At 39.5% G+C, this 14,760-nt stretch overlaps 1 protein-coding gene across 8 annotated transcripts in view; it reads right to left on the bottom strand.

The window, feature by feature from the left end:
• MYO6 (myosin VI) overlaps nt 1-14,760 on the bottom strand; it is a 160,180-nt gene that overhangs the window by 51,080 nt on the left and 94,340 nt on the right. For all 8 annotated transcript variants that reach the window (XR_005596381.1, XM_039531197.1, XM_039531204.1 and 5 more), the window contains 3 exons: nt 4,729-4,856; nt 3,006-3,101; nt 1,909-2,082 (listed from right to left, as the gene is read on the bottom strand). Coding sequence is in view for 7 of the 8 variants with exons in the window: in XM_039531197.1 (XP_039387131.1) it covers nt 1,909-2,082; nt 3,006-3,101; nt 4,729-4,856 (398 nt within the window). In the remaining variant the exon portion in view is untranslated. The remainder of the gene's footprint in view (nt 1-1,908; nt 2,083-3,005; nt 3,102-4,728; nt 4,857-14,760) is intronic.

A 14,760-nucleotide genomic window follows, 5' to 3' on the forward strand; every position in this document is an offset into this window, starting at 1 on the left:
AATGTGACATTACACAAAATTCTGATACCAAGTGGTCAAGCACAGTTCTGCCATTACTACTGTACTGTGTACCATAAAACAGAGGATTGTTTTCAAGATTCTTATTTTAGACTAGCTGGTCTGTTATTCTCAGGGCACCTAGCGTGCAGGCAAATACATTGCTGCTGCTCCAGCTAAAGCTACCAGTGTCCTCCTGCAGAGAAAGAAGGGGCCTATTGGTTATTCTTGCAGACAAAGTTGGTGCACTCTAGCACATACAGTTGGGATGAGTAAAGGAGTGTCATGAGAGGATGGGCAGGCCCGGCCCAGCTAACCCGCTACTCAGATTTCACTGATGCTACATACTTTCCTTATCTAATTTTAACAAATTATTTATGTTTACCTACATTTATTAAGGAATGTATTTTATATAAGCATTGTTTTGGAGGAAATCATTTAAATTGCTCACAAAGTATCGGTTCCTCTCCAGATTAACTTGCCCATTCACTCAACCAATCTGTCTGAATTAGTTATTGGATATTGGGGCAGAAAGGTGGGGGAAGTGAGACAGAGGTGGGAAGTCATTTGAAGCGCAGGAACAATTCCTTTACTAACCATCAAATAACAATCTTATTTTATTATTGATATGAGTGTCAATATTGTCTGTATTCAGCAGCTCTCCAGTATTAATTTTAAAATGTACTTTATGTTATAGATGCTTACATTTTATATAGTCTATTTCCCTCCTGAGCATTACAAGATTATCTTTTTCTAAAATGTAGTCACTTTGTCTTTTACAAGGACTTCTCTCTCTCTCTCTCTCTCTCTCTCTCTCTCTCTAACATTATCTAGGTAACTGTTACAATTAGAGAAATTCAGGATTGATTTATTCACATTTCCCAACATACAAGTGAAGAATTCCCAGTCTTAAACCACAGAGAAAATAAAGCCGCCTATGGTAGTGATACATTCCCCAGTGCTATCTGAAGTGAAACTGAAATTTCCAATGCGCTAAGTGTTCATTAAGGGTATGTGTTATGTCTGGGAAATTAACACTAATGAATTACTGTAAGTAGAACGTATACACTCGAAATGCCACAGAGGTACAAAACATTATGAACACTGATGTATTGAAAAGAAGAAGAACTCATGCTGAAATTGCAGCAGCTATAAAATAATGAGTCCATTAAGGTAATACATTTACCTGCAGCCCCTGGCTGTGCCTGCTTTTCCTCTCTCAACTTCCCTATAGTTCTCTCTAGCCATCCTGAGCTGAAATAATCCAGCTAAAAATAAAACTGCTGAATGAGGAAAGGAAGTAGAAAACATGTGGAGAAGACAAGGCTTGAAGGTCAGCTTTACAGCAAGTGGAAGAAAGGAAAACATTAGGAGAAGCATCAGATACTATGGTCAGGTAGTGAAAAAGAACGTACTCAGCACACTGCAAATATTTGCCACTATTGCTGACTTACACCATTTTAAATGAGGAAAACCAGTTTTAAGGTTAGCTTTTAAATTTTGAGGTGGCAATTTACTGACAAACTGTTACCTCTACACCTTCAAAGAGAATGGAAGAACACTTTTTTCAAATTTAGAACTATAGGTTCCAGATTTAGAACAAGAACTTGGAACCTGTGCTTCAAAAGCTTTATTTGGATTTGGGGAAAAGAATAATAATAAGATGCAGCATTTTAAAAATAAAAGCAAGGATTACTTTCAAACAATCTTCATTGTTTGCATACCACAGGCCATCATTTAACTTGAATATGTGGTTTTATTACATTTTATTTGAAGAACAGCTGTTCAAGCGGATATTTTTCATGAAACTCAGATTATTATCTGATTCTCCCATACTTAAAGTTCCATTCATTTCAAGCAATTTAAAAGCAACATACTAAAGGAAAGAACTCATTTTTAATATTCCAATACCTTGAATTTATTTCCCACACTGATGAAGCTAAGCTTTCCTGCTTTTTGTTTGGGATCCTTGTTGTTATTAGTGGTAGATTCAAATAGTTCCCGGACAAACTTATCCTTGGATTCACATATAAGAGATTCAAGGGACATGTGCAAAGCATCATTGTTTTTCTCCACAAACTGGGTCTGAAAAGAAAACAAACCAGTAAAGAGTTGCATATCAACTTCACAGTACTAATAGCTTTACTTAGCCCTACATAAAGACATACTTTGGTCAAAATAGCCCAACAAAAATACCGAATGCTAAAATACCAGGAATTTGAGGGGGGAAAATATATTGAGAAAAATATTTAAAATGTAATTGTAGAATATTTATTGTCTATGTCTGACACTACTAACAGTAAAAGGAGAAAAGGTGGTCTTATGTTTAAAGCACAGGACTGGAAGTCATGAGATGTGATTTGAAATCCTGGCTAAGTCTAGTCAATACTGAAGTCAGTGCTACTTCTGTCACTGACTACAACAGCATCAGAATTTCACCCTTGGTTTCTATTTTCAGCTCTCATTATCTCACCCCTCAGCTGTGTTGTGAAGCTTGATATATTAATGCTTGTGATGCACTTTGAGATCCTTAGAAGGTGCTGTAGAAATGCAGAATTATTATTCAGATCTTAACTAGTACATATTAGGGTTGGCAAATGAAGTGAGAAATAATTGAGATGTTTTAGTCGCTAACTTGAAGGTGCATTTAGAAGGTCAGTCTTACCGACTAAATTAACTAAAACCAAAGATTGAGAAGTTTGCACCCAATGTTATGGTATTGGAATCAAGGAGAATTTTGCTAACAGTAACAAAGAGCTATTATATTTATACTTCTATTGATTAAATAATGGTTAGATGTATTGGGTTAATCATCATAAAGAAGAATTTGAAGTGGTCATGTCTGGGGGAGGAAGGACATTTAAAGTTAAACCTGAAGAATTTTTAACTTGCCTGATTATGCCAAGAGGTCTCAATTTCCTAGCTGTTGTAAGACAACACTAATAACATAAAGGAGAACAGGGCAGTATAAATTAAATAATTAACATGAGTTTGTTAAATCAAGTTACCGTCTCATAGCACACTGCTCCAGCAAAATGTCGGATAATAAAGCCCTCATCGTCTCTGATATTTCTGTGAACAGTCAATTTAGACTTCCTGGGAATCTGCAATAAAAACCCAAGTTACACAGAAAAATCACAAAGGACAAAATTCAAACAGTAAATTTTCAAATAATATTTGTCTGCCTTTCCTACAGGTTAAGATTAAAGCTGTGAGAAACTCCACTATTTCAGTTCACTGGGATTCAAACTTTTTCTTCATCGTGAGCTTTTTCAGGTTTGAATGAGCCTGCAACTCACAGTAAAATGCTACCACAACTGCCAAGATTAATAATTTTTATCATCACAACTGCTTCCTAGTCCAACATTAATTCCTACAGGTGGCCTAGAATGTTTGATTGGTGCACAGTATTGTCATGATAATAGGGGATAGAGGCTCAAATGTATCTTTTGGGTGAAATTATTTACAAGTAAGACAGTGATGTTGAAATTTGCCTTGGTGAGTTGTCCAAGCATGGGGTGTCACGGGATGGAAGCTACAACAGCTGCAAATTAGCTGTGTAGACTTCTGAATTAAGAGCTGAATAGCTGGGTCTTTCACCTTGTATCCAACTGTCAGAGCCAGAACTAGGAACCAAAAGCTGCAAGTAATACCTGACTACTAAAACCTAAAGAGTCTGACAAGAATTTCTCATAGCGCAGGAATCCAGTTAAGGAAATAAGTATTAATTTAGAGGAAAACATACTTCTGTTAAATTTGCCTGTGTTTAGTTATTATGGAAGTGGCATTTCTTGTGATTTTGTATTTTAAAATACAGGAAAAATACATAGTCTGGGATTGTGTTAGTCTTCTAACAGCACGCAGAACAAAAACAAAAAACCACTTCCCGGGTGGTTCTACCGTTTCATCTTTAAAGTACTAACTGGGAAACTGAGAAAACTGAACTAAACAGATATTTGCCAAAACTCAAAGCTAAAAATCTTGGAGGAATTTGGAGAGACAAGGGGGAAAGGGCTATTTGATGGTATCAATTATGCCTTTATAAAAAGCATCTAAATGAAAATCCTTTTTATTTTATTTTCATAGCTAGACATTATTAGACATGCATGGGAAACTGTGATATCCACTAAAAATTAAAATTATGCACAAGTTTTATAGAAGTTAAACCTTTAGTGAACTTTTCAATAAAACCTAAACTGAGTTTACAGTTTGTAAAAATGTCTGAATGTCATATGATTGGCATTGCATAAAGAAATGTTTTCACAGAATTAGTTAAGACACCAGTCCCACTTTGTTTTTTAAAAAGGGAGAGATGAATACATAACACTTTCTAAAATGAAAGTTTTTCTACTTTTCAGTAAATCGGTCTATAAAGCCTAAACACTGGTTTCAACGCTTTCCCCACAGGTTTTTAAAATATCATACAAAATATACAATAATAGGCAGAGGGGACTTTGCACTGGAATGATCTTGGCTTTGGCCATCGTTCTGGCCAAGAAAGCTCCATGGGTCCATTGAGAGAGAGACTAGGGCTGCCTACTGTTGCCATTCCTTCAGACCCAAACTGATTTTCTGAATGGGAGTGCAACATGCTGCCACCAGACTGCATGAACATCACTGGAGGATTGCACTTGTTTTTTTATTCAGAGTGGTTTCTAACTTATGTTATATTAGCATCCAGTCTAGGAACTTATTTTTATAAAATAATGAAGAGGTCGTAAGTAAACCTACAGATAGTCTGAAATGCTCCTTGTGTTTTTGATGCACCACAGAAGTAAAATGCTGGTCACTTGGTTGCGGAAGACGATTTTCTTCATCCAAAATATCCAGCACACCTACTAATTTTGCTTCAATCAGATCTATTTGTAAAACAGAAATCAATATGTTTGTGAAAGTGATATATAGAATTACATATCAGAATAAGAATGTTACATCGAAAATATTAGCAACATGGCACTGTATAATTATTACAACCATCTTAGTTTACATTAAGGAGAAATCGAATCACTACAAACAAGATTGGCATATATAGCTATTGATTTAAGCAGCATTCTGTAGTGTGCTGTAAAGTTCTAGCTATGGAACTGGATATGACGGAAGAGTGGAAATACACTGATGTACTAGGTCTTAAGCCTATACACCTTTTTAATTTTAAAAGTCTCTCGTACAGGTTTCTCGCTGTGCTGAATCAACAGTATGAGGACGGATCACAAATCCATGATAGCAACAAGAGGGGATGACCAAAAGCTTAAAAAAGCTGAAAAGACTTCAGCAAACTCACAGCAGCATTGGGCATGATTGCTTTTTAAAACCATGGTGCTTTGACTGTTTATATAAACCCTCAGACTTAATACATGTGGATTCTGTTTTCTGAAGATAATAGTAATAAATGTACCCATGCTCTTAGGTTAATGCTAAATGACTAAGAAATCTAGGACCAGATGCTCAAAGGGATTTAGGTGCCTAAACTCGAGTTTTAAGTGCTTAAGTTCCACTTTTAAGCACCACTGAAATCCACAAAACCCCTATTGGCTAATCCCTAGCCCTGTAGGCACCAAAACTCACTCAGCGCCTAAATGTTTTATGTATTAAAAGTATTGAAGTACTTAAGTTCCTACTCTGTGCATAGATCCAGTGTCTCTCGAGTTATCTGGATGCCTCGCTCATGCTTAAGCCCCCCCCACACATACACACACATGCCACCATCATCCTTAAACTAGGTGCAGATAGGTGTTCCCCAGTCTATCTTGCCTGCAGAGCTTGATCCAGCAAGTGTGCTATGAGCATGCCTACTACACTGGGACCCATTCAAAATCTGACTAGAGGAAAATATATATTTTAAAATTTTAAATATATAAGTAACCCGCTAATAAACATATATAAATATAATGTAAATACTATATTTACCAATAATCACATTTACTATTTCCCACAACCAAAAAAGTCTCAGCTTTGCCCAGTTGAGGAAGAAACTATGTAAAACCCGCAAAGCCGTAAAAGCCATTTTAAATTTAAAAAAAGGCCAGATGTAAAAAAAAAAATAATAATAATCATTAAATCCATCCAAAAATGGCAAATTAAAAACAAAACATTACAAAAGCTAAAAAAAAAGCAGCCCACTCCCTAAACAGGAAGTGGGTGGTCCGTACTGCATTGTAAACCACATATGTACCAGCTTCAACCACCAAAAAAAAATAAAAATTGGCACATGCCAATCAGCTCAAAACATATGTTTTTCCCTAGGTTTCTGGTCATGGCATCGTGGGCCTCAGTTGTAAACCAGCCACCTGCCTGGACCATCCGGGTTTCCAGCTATCCATAAAATCATAGAATCATAGACATTAAGGTCAGAAGGGACCATTATGATCATCTAGTCTGGCCTCCTGCACAACACAGGCCACAGAATCTCACCCACCCATTCCTGTAACAAACCCCTAACCTATGTCTGAGTCACTGAAGTCCTCAAATTGTGGTTTAAAGACTTCAAGGTGCAGAGAATCCTCCAGCAAGTGACCCGTGCCCTACACTGCAGGGGAAGGCGAAACCCGCCCAGGGCCTCTGCCAATCTGCCCTGGAGGAAAATTCCTTCCCAACACCAAATATGGCGATCAGCTAAACCCTGAGCATATGGACATGACTCACCAGCCAGCACCCAGGAAAGAATTCTCTGTAGTAACTCAGATCCCACCCCACCTAACATCCCATCACAGGCCATTGAGCATATTTACCACTAGCAGTCATTATCTAAATAATTAAATACTTTTTTTTTTAAATGCCTCCAAAGGCTATCCCTGGCTCAAGCCGCTAATGGGGCCCAAGCCACAGTGTGGTGCAAGGCTAAAGGGGATGTGCCTTAAAAACAGTGCATAGTCGGGATAGACACAGCAGGGCCACAGCAAAATACCTGGTGGGTGGCCCCAAACCTCCCATGAACCCCCCAAGAGGCAAACCCTGTTCCTAAAGCAAAATAAAAGGCCCTTTGGCAGGCAATAGCAATTATTAATCCCTAAATGCAATATCATTGTTGTAATCTCCTAAACCAAGCAAACAATATCCATAATAAAAGCCAAAAAGGGCTGTAAAAAAACAACTAATAATTTAGGGAGTTTTTGGTCCGTGCCTTAGTTTTCCCAATAGGTGCATTCATGTTGTTCTCTTTCCTCTTTTGCTTTGTTAAGAAAACCAAGCAGTAATAGCAAAAGCACAGGAACACGCTGAACAAAAGTGGTGGAACCGCTCTTGCTGCTTCCGGCCTACAAAATTTATTAATATAATATAATGTATATATTGTAGCACATATCTATAAAAATCCTCGGGTTTCCAACGCTTTTATCCTCCTTTGTTAATTTTACCACTGTTCAAAATTAACCATGGTAAAAAAAGGTTAATTATCCACTGGCAGGGGGGCAATTGTGGCTTAGCATCCTATATTACCTGAGTATTTTTCCAGGGGCAGCCCCCTGCCAAAAGCCTCAAGTCCCCTGGCCCTGCATAATCCTCCCCAATTAAATCCCAAACATAATTAACCCAAAACGGCCCCTGCTATAAAAATCCAACCAGGCCTTTAAAAAGGCTGCTTCTAAAACTGGGTGGCCCTTCGCAACATATAAAAGGTGGTGCTTCCCCAATAATATGGCTAAGCAGTATGTGCTGACTATATCTTCTAACTATCAGCACATATAAATTGCAAAGGGCAACACTTAGCAGCTGTGGCCTATAAAGCCCCCTCAAATAAAATATTAAAAAAAGGCACTGCCAGGCCGCTTTTATAAAATAAATCAACACATCTGCTATAAAAAAAAAAAAAAAAAAGCATCAAAATACACCCCCACTAAGGCCCATGTGCTTACCAATACCTCTGCGTATGTTTAAAAAACCACCTATCCTACGGTGGCCCTTAATTTGCTGTTACACTCTCAGGCACAACATGTTTGCAGTGCATTGGCCCGCGGTTATGCAAAGTATGGTTAATATCTCTAACTATGTTGTGTTTAATTTTTCAAAAATCACACCCAATGTGTTCCTGCCCTTAACGCACACACAAAAACTAACCATATTCCAAACAAACGCCTCCTCCTTTACAGTGTTGCAGCACACGTTTAATCTAAAAAAGAGCCTTTGTCACAGTCATCCAAAAGGGGTATCTATGCCAACAAAAAAACACGTTATGCTATGTTACTAAGAAAGCCAGAAGCCACTACTGGCTCGTGTATGCAATTGTTGCTGCCCTAACCATTTTGTTTGTTCTATATAGCTGTTCATGTACAAAACCAACAGTAACCTTAGCCACCGTGTCCGAGGGAGGGGAAAAACCTAAATGGTGACCCTTCACAACAAAAGACTGACTCGGGGGCGGGGGCGGGGGAGGTGTCACAACCCAGTGTCCCTCCTCCCTCAGAGGGTCCCTTCAGGAGGCAGATCAGTACTGTAAGTTGCTAACACTGTTGCAAACATCGCAAGGCATTTTGGGAAGGAGTACACCAAGGTGTAAGTGTGGAACAAAAGGTTTCTTTGCAGGTGACGAAAGGCCAGGGAGGGAGGGGGAATGGGTTAACTTGATGTTCCAGCTACACCCGAAGATAAGGAGCTGACTCCAGCCTGAGGCCATTGCACACACTGTGCTACCTGTCAAGAAAGAAGTGGTGGAGTCCACCACCCCCCGACCAGCCGTGAGAGAGGACAGTGGCTAAATAAATTGCAGGGGCCACGAAAAGGAGTAAAACAACAAGGTCAACAAGGAAAAAATAACCGTCTCATGGCCACCAGTGTGTTTTGGGGGAAAGCTGAAAAGGCCACAAAAAGCCAGTTTGGACTGGTACAAAAAGCACCAGGAACACAGGGCCCTAACAAAAACATCCCCAAAAGAACCCAGGACTTAAAAACCCTCCCAAAAGCCAAAGCAAGTCAAAAGTCACAGCAGACCCTAAACAACCTGTGCACAGGACAAAAACTCCCATCCACCTTTCTCCCCTTTTCTTCTTCCATTACACCCAGGCTTGGTCAGCCTCGGCTAGTGCATATGTAAGTGTAAAAGTGAGTTAGGGCGAGGGTACTAATGCTTTCTTGCTCCCTTTAAGTAACATAAAAGCAGTCCCAATACTCTCCGCTGTTACTTTATTATTTTATTAATAAAGCTTTAAAATTCAGTCACTTGGTGTGCTCCTCCATTTCCTTCCCTAAAAATCCGGCGGCCTCAGCCTAATCACCTGACGCCCCAGGCAGATTGGTAACATAAATCTGTCATAGTGGTCCCTTATAACTTCTAGCCTAGTGAGTAGAGCACTCACCCAGAATATGGGAGACTCAGGTTCAACTCCTTCCTCTGCTTGATAGGGAGACAGGATTTGAACAGGGGTCTCCAACCTCTTCAGAGAGTGCTCTAAAATGCTAGCTATAGGATATTCTGATGTGGTCTCCTCAATCTCTCCTGATGAAATAGCTCCAATTAGATAAATCTTAGTCATTGGGCCAGAGAGAGAGAGAGAGAGAGAGAGACACACACACAGACACAGACACTATAGCCTGGTGGAAGACTCAAAGTCCAGTCCCCCTGCTCCAGTGATTCTATTTATCCAAAATGGAACAGCTTCAACCAGAGTGATGGACGAGCCACATCAGAGTATCCCACAGACCACACTCTCCTCAGAGGCAAAACTCCCCTGTTCAAATCCTCTCTCTCCAGCAGGCATAGGGGGAGTTAAACCTGGCCTCCCTGCAGCCCAGACTAAGGTACCTAACTCTTGATAAAGTCTCCTAAAAATTGGGGAGGGGTGGGGTTTAGGACACCCTACTCATCTGCATCTCGCTTTGTCTAGTTCAGGTGGCTTTGCGCATGGTGTGCTGGTTTTCTATTCTTAGGCACTTATCTCTGAGCATACACTGGAGAGGGTGGTGGTAACTTAAGTGGGAGTGGGAACTACAAACACAATGCCTCACTCTAACCTCCTCATGATGCAACTCAGGCACCCTTCACAAGTAGCGAAGAGGAGGAGGCTGCCTCGACTTCAGTGTAGGTATTTACCTAAGCCAAGAAACTGACAAAACAGGCAAGGATCAAATTAGATCGGACTACGCCCAAAAAAGATCTGCGCCAGTAGTTTGGGAATTTCAGCTGCCACAAAAATTTGGCTAGGAAAGAATAGATTGTTTGGCAACGAAATAAGAGTACACATTGGAACATGGAAACGCTGTATCAATGCGGCAAAGCCAGAATGTTAGTTAACAAAACTACAACTACATCTTTTTCTATAGACAGTCTCAGTATATGTGAAACACACTGGATTGGAAGTGGCAAACTTTCCATAAAGCACCGTAAAATCATTTACTATGGAAGGACAGACATGACCAAACAAAAGAAGTTGCCTTAATATTCTGGTTACCAGAAAACGCTTACAGTTCTTTGTAAAGCTATACATGTGTCATCTCACGTAATGAGCGTTAAACAACAAGATATGTGACTATAATACAAAACTACACACCCTCAACGGATGCAGAAGACAACATCATAAGCCAATTTTACAATGAACATCAAAAAGAGATTCCCGGAACCCTTTCTAGAGGTTTTTTTGGTCACAGTCATAGAATCATTAAAACGTAGGTGGGACTTTACTGCCAAGATGGGGAATAACAACATGGACTGGGAGACCTGGGAAAAAAAGGCATAGAAATGAGTAAGGGGACAGATTGCTTCAGTTCTGCGCTACCAACAATCTGTTTAAATAACACACAGCATATCAGCACAGATGAGTCAATAAAGAAACAAAGATTTCTAATGATGATACTACAAAACACATGATCAACGTCATCTTAGTAAAACAACACTGGAAAACAAGTGCACCAGACTGCAAGTTCTACAGAAGGCTAAATACAAACTCGGACCATGGGGCAGTGATTGGTCTCAGTTTGTATTTAGGCTTTTGAAGTGTTAATTTGCAAAAGACATCAAGGGGGTCTATGGCATCAAAGCTTTGAAAAATACAGACACTATGGTGACCTTTCAAAACACCATCAGTGGTCACTTTGCCCCTCTCTTAGGCCTAGAGAACACTACAGTAGAACAATTCTGGGAAGAGGCAAAATACATAAATTCCTGCCATGAGCAAGGAGCTTTTAGGAGTGAGGCCGTATCCAAAAAAGGAAAGACTAGGTGACACCAGAGACTGAAAACCTATCTAGAAGAAATAGAAAGTATAACATCTGAAAGCTAAAAATTGCCTGGAGTGGAAAAAAGAAATACAGACAGCTCCACAAGGAATTTAAAAGAATGGTTAAAAAAAAAAAGCTATGAAAGACTGGCTTGAGAGAGAAGGCAAAGAGCTTGAACAATACTTACATAAAGTAATGCTAGAGGGCTTTTTCAGAAAGTCAGATTACTATCAAAGAAGTTAACACCTATAACAAGTCAGCTACATCATGCTCAGGGGAACTATATAGTAGATAAAGATCAAAAGCATAAAAGATGGAAAGAATATTTTCATCAGCTATTGAACACGAACAGTCTTTGAGGCTATCAACTGTGAAGGCAACAATGAAGGAAGACACATATTGGAATCAGAAACTGAAACTGCAATCATGCCCCTGAAAAATCAACAAGGCACCTGGTACAGATGGTATACCGCCTCAAGTGTTAAAGCCTGGTGGAAGAAGCAAGGTTATGCTCCTTGACAAACTATTCAGGGACAAAGGGCAAAGTCCCTGAAAACTGGCAATACTAAATTATTGTATCGCTCTTTTAGAATGGTGAGCTGACAGATTATGACAGCTACAGAGAAATAAATCTTATAAGCATTCCTAGCAAGGCATTCTGTAGAGTGATTCTCGGCCAAATGAAAAGAAAAGCAGAGGAAATCCTTTCGGATTAACTAGCTGGCTTTAGACCTAGATGGTCCACCACAGATAAGTGATTTGTTTTGCATCAAATCTTTGGGGGGCAGGGGAGAGGAGAGAGAGATCAATTAATCTATTTTGCACATTCATTGACTTTCAGAAAGTATTCAACTCCATTAAAACGGAGGCTCTGTGAAAAGTACTCAAGTGGTATAGTTTTAGCAGGAAATTGATTCAAATATTGCGGTGTCTGTATAGCCTAGTTTGGCATGCAGTAAGAGTCAGTGGTGAGCCGACGAGTGGTTTGAAGTGAAAAGGGGAGTCAAACAGGGATGTGTACTCAGTCCAATACTCTCTTAGTAACATCGGTGGAGGCTGCAGAATATTGGTAACAAATTATCAATCACCTTGACTTTGCGGATAATATTGTAATGATACTCCCTGTGGAGGAATGCAAACAAGAAGCAGCACTAACTTGTACACAACATCCAGAGAATGGGGATTAAAAACAAAAAAGACCAAACTAATGGCAACATCAAAAATTAACAGGCTAAAGTAGTCATCAGTGGTGTAGTAACCAAACAAGTAGATGGTTCATGCTACTTGGGTTCCATCATAACACATAACAAATGACGTGAAGATGATACAGAAAGGCAGACAGCTATTGACAATGAATGTTCACATGCCTGAATAAAAATGTTTGGATAGTTAAATCAATGTCTGTGACAGCTAAAACTAGATTTATATAAAACACTCGTTGTACCCACATTACTTTATGGTTGTGAAACATGGGTACTGACAAAGAGCCTGGAGCAAAAGCCACAAACTTTTGAAATGAGGTTCCTATGCTGTAGGCATAGGTGCTGGAACTAAGGTGCTGGGGATGCAGCAGCACCTAGCTTGAAGTGGTTTCCATCATTTACAGTTTGGTTCAACAGCTCTTAGCACCTTCATTATACAGATTGTTCCAGCACCACTGGCCGTAGGTGTAACACTAGATAAACTAAGAAATGGCAGCATCCACAAAAAAGTGAAAGTGCAGTAAGTGACTACAATCGTCAAAAGATGCTAACTACAATGGTTTGACCATGTCACTAAAATGACCCCATACCGACTGCCTGCAACTGTTCCCTGTGGAAGAGTGCAAGGAGAGAGAGAGAGTGTGGCGATGGTCAGCCAGAAGACAGCTGTATAGTACGGTATATAAAACCATCCAGGCAACACCTTAACAACAGGCTCAAATGGCAGCTCAAAATAGGTTTGCGTGAAATCTGCTCACAACCTTGGCCCTACCCAACATTGGCTTTGGAAAAAGGAAAAGATGATGATGATTTGAAAAGTAACTGTCTAAGCCAACATAATCTACCTTTGTTCTGTACCGTATTCAAATACTACTTACAGATGTTCACTGCAATTACTGCCTTCCCTTAATTCTGTTATAGGAAACTATATTAAATTCAGAGATTTAGGCAGAAGAACCCTTTATTCCCAAGATCCAGTGTTAGGCAGGAGTAGCATCTCCACTGAGGCAGAGAAGAGTGAGATTGCCTCCTCACCAAAAAAAAATAAAAAAAAAAAAATACAGACATATCAAATCAACGCTATATTTACGGCGTCTACTGATTATAAATGATCAGATGTCACTGGAATTGGAACATTTTGGAAGGTGCAATATAAAGCAATACTCACACATCTCAGTCTCATATGGCAACACAAAAAGCAAAGCCTCAAATGAAAATGCATTTATACATAAACCAGTGTTATTGTCTTTTCTCATCCATTTAACTAAGACAACAGAAAGCCCTTTTCTGCTTCTGGGGCACATTTGAAAAAAATAAATATGCTTCTGAAATAATTAAAAATGATTTTTTTTGTAGGAATTGGAACCTCCTTGAGCCATGACAACATTCATGGAAATGTGTACCCATATCAGACGACCAGATGGGGCTGGTTTGTATTCATACAACAGGACAGCACTTTTCTTGCTGCTATCCTTTAGGTTTCTTCCCTAGATCATCTCCTACTGTTCTGTCAGCAGCCAGCAGTCATCTTTGCCTGACATGGCTACCAGTGGCCAATGCAGAGCCAGTGATGCATGTCCATGTCTGCCTAGGAGGAAAGATGTCTGAACACATCTATAGATGCTCAGAAGGAACCACCCGTGGTGACTTTGCAACTGATGCCAGATGGGGGTATCCTGCCATCATCACTGCTTCCCTAGATGGGGATGCTGAAGCTATCACAGTTAATGCTGCACTGAATTGCATGTCAAAGTCAGTTTCTCTCTTCATCATATTGGATAACCCCAATTAGGATAACAGAAGTTGGGAGCAGATAGACCATTTTAGCCCTCGCACATACTGAAAACAATAGCAATGCCTACATTTTTATTTTGTTTTTAATTCATCCTGTTCAAGCAACAAGTGTAAGAGGGAAAAAAATCTGACAAAAAATTTAAAGGAAGGACCCCTTTATTTCCAAATATACAAACATCCCTGCTTTGGTTCACAGATCTTTTAATTTCCTTACGCAAAAAAAATATTGCTCTGTATACCTCACATTATCTGCTTTGATAAATTTACCTGGAAAATTCCACATGTTCACCACTTCTCAAATTACAAGATATTCAGGGCAAGTACTATGTCTGAACATTTATTTATATGCACTTTTCACAATGAGACTCCATTACTGATTGGGGTTCTGTGTGTTACTATTATATAAATAGGGCAGAAGAATCTTCCCTGAATTAATTTCTGCCAGAAGTATTGGTCTACTCTCTGCAAAAACAAACTTGCAGAGACTCTGATGAAATCTCCACCTTTTCCTTAGCAGGAACAACTCAGTGGGCAGAAGTAGGCAGTACGTAGAGAGGTGCAGGGTCATCTGCAACAATGGCCACAAGAAAATAAAATAAATATGCCCCAATCTTGCAACTGC

This window comes from Mauremys reevesii, linkage group 3 (assembly GCF_016161935.1).
Source record: "Mauremys reevesii isolate NIE-2019 linkage group 3, ASM1616193v1, whole genome shotgun sequence".
Lineage (NCBI taxonomy): Eukaryota > Metazoa > Chordata > Testudines > Geoemydidae > Mauremys > Mauremys reevesii.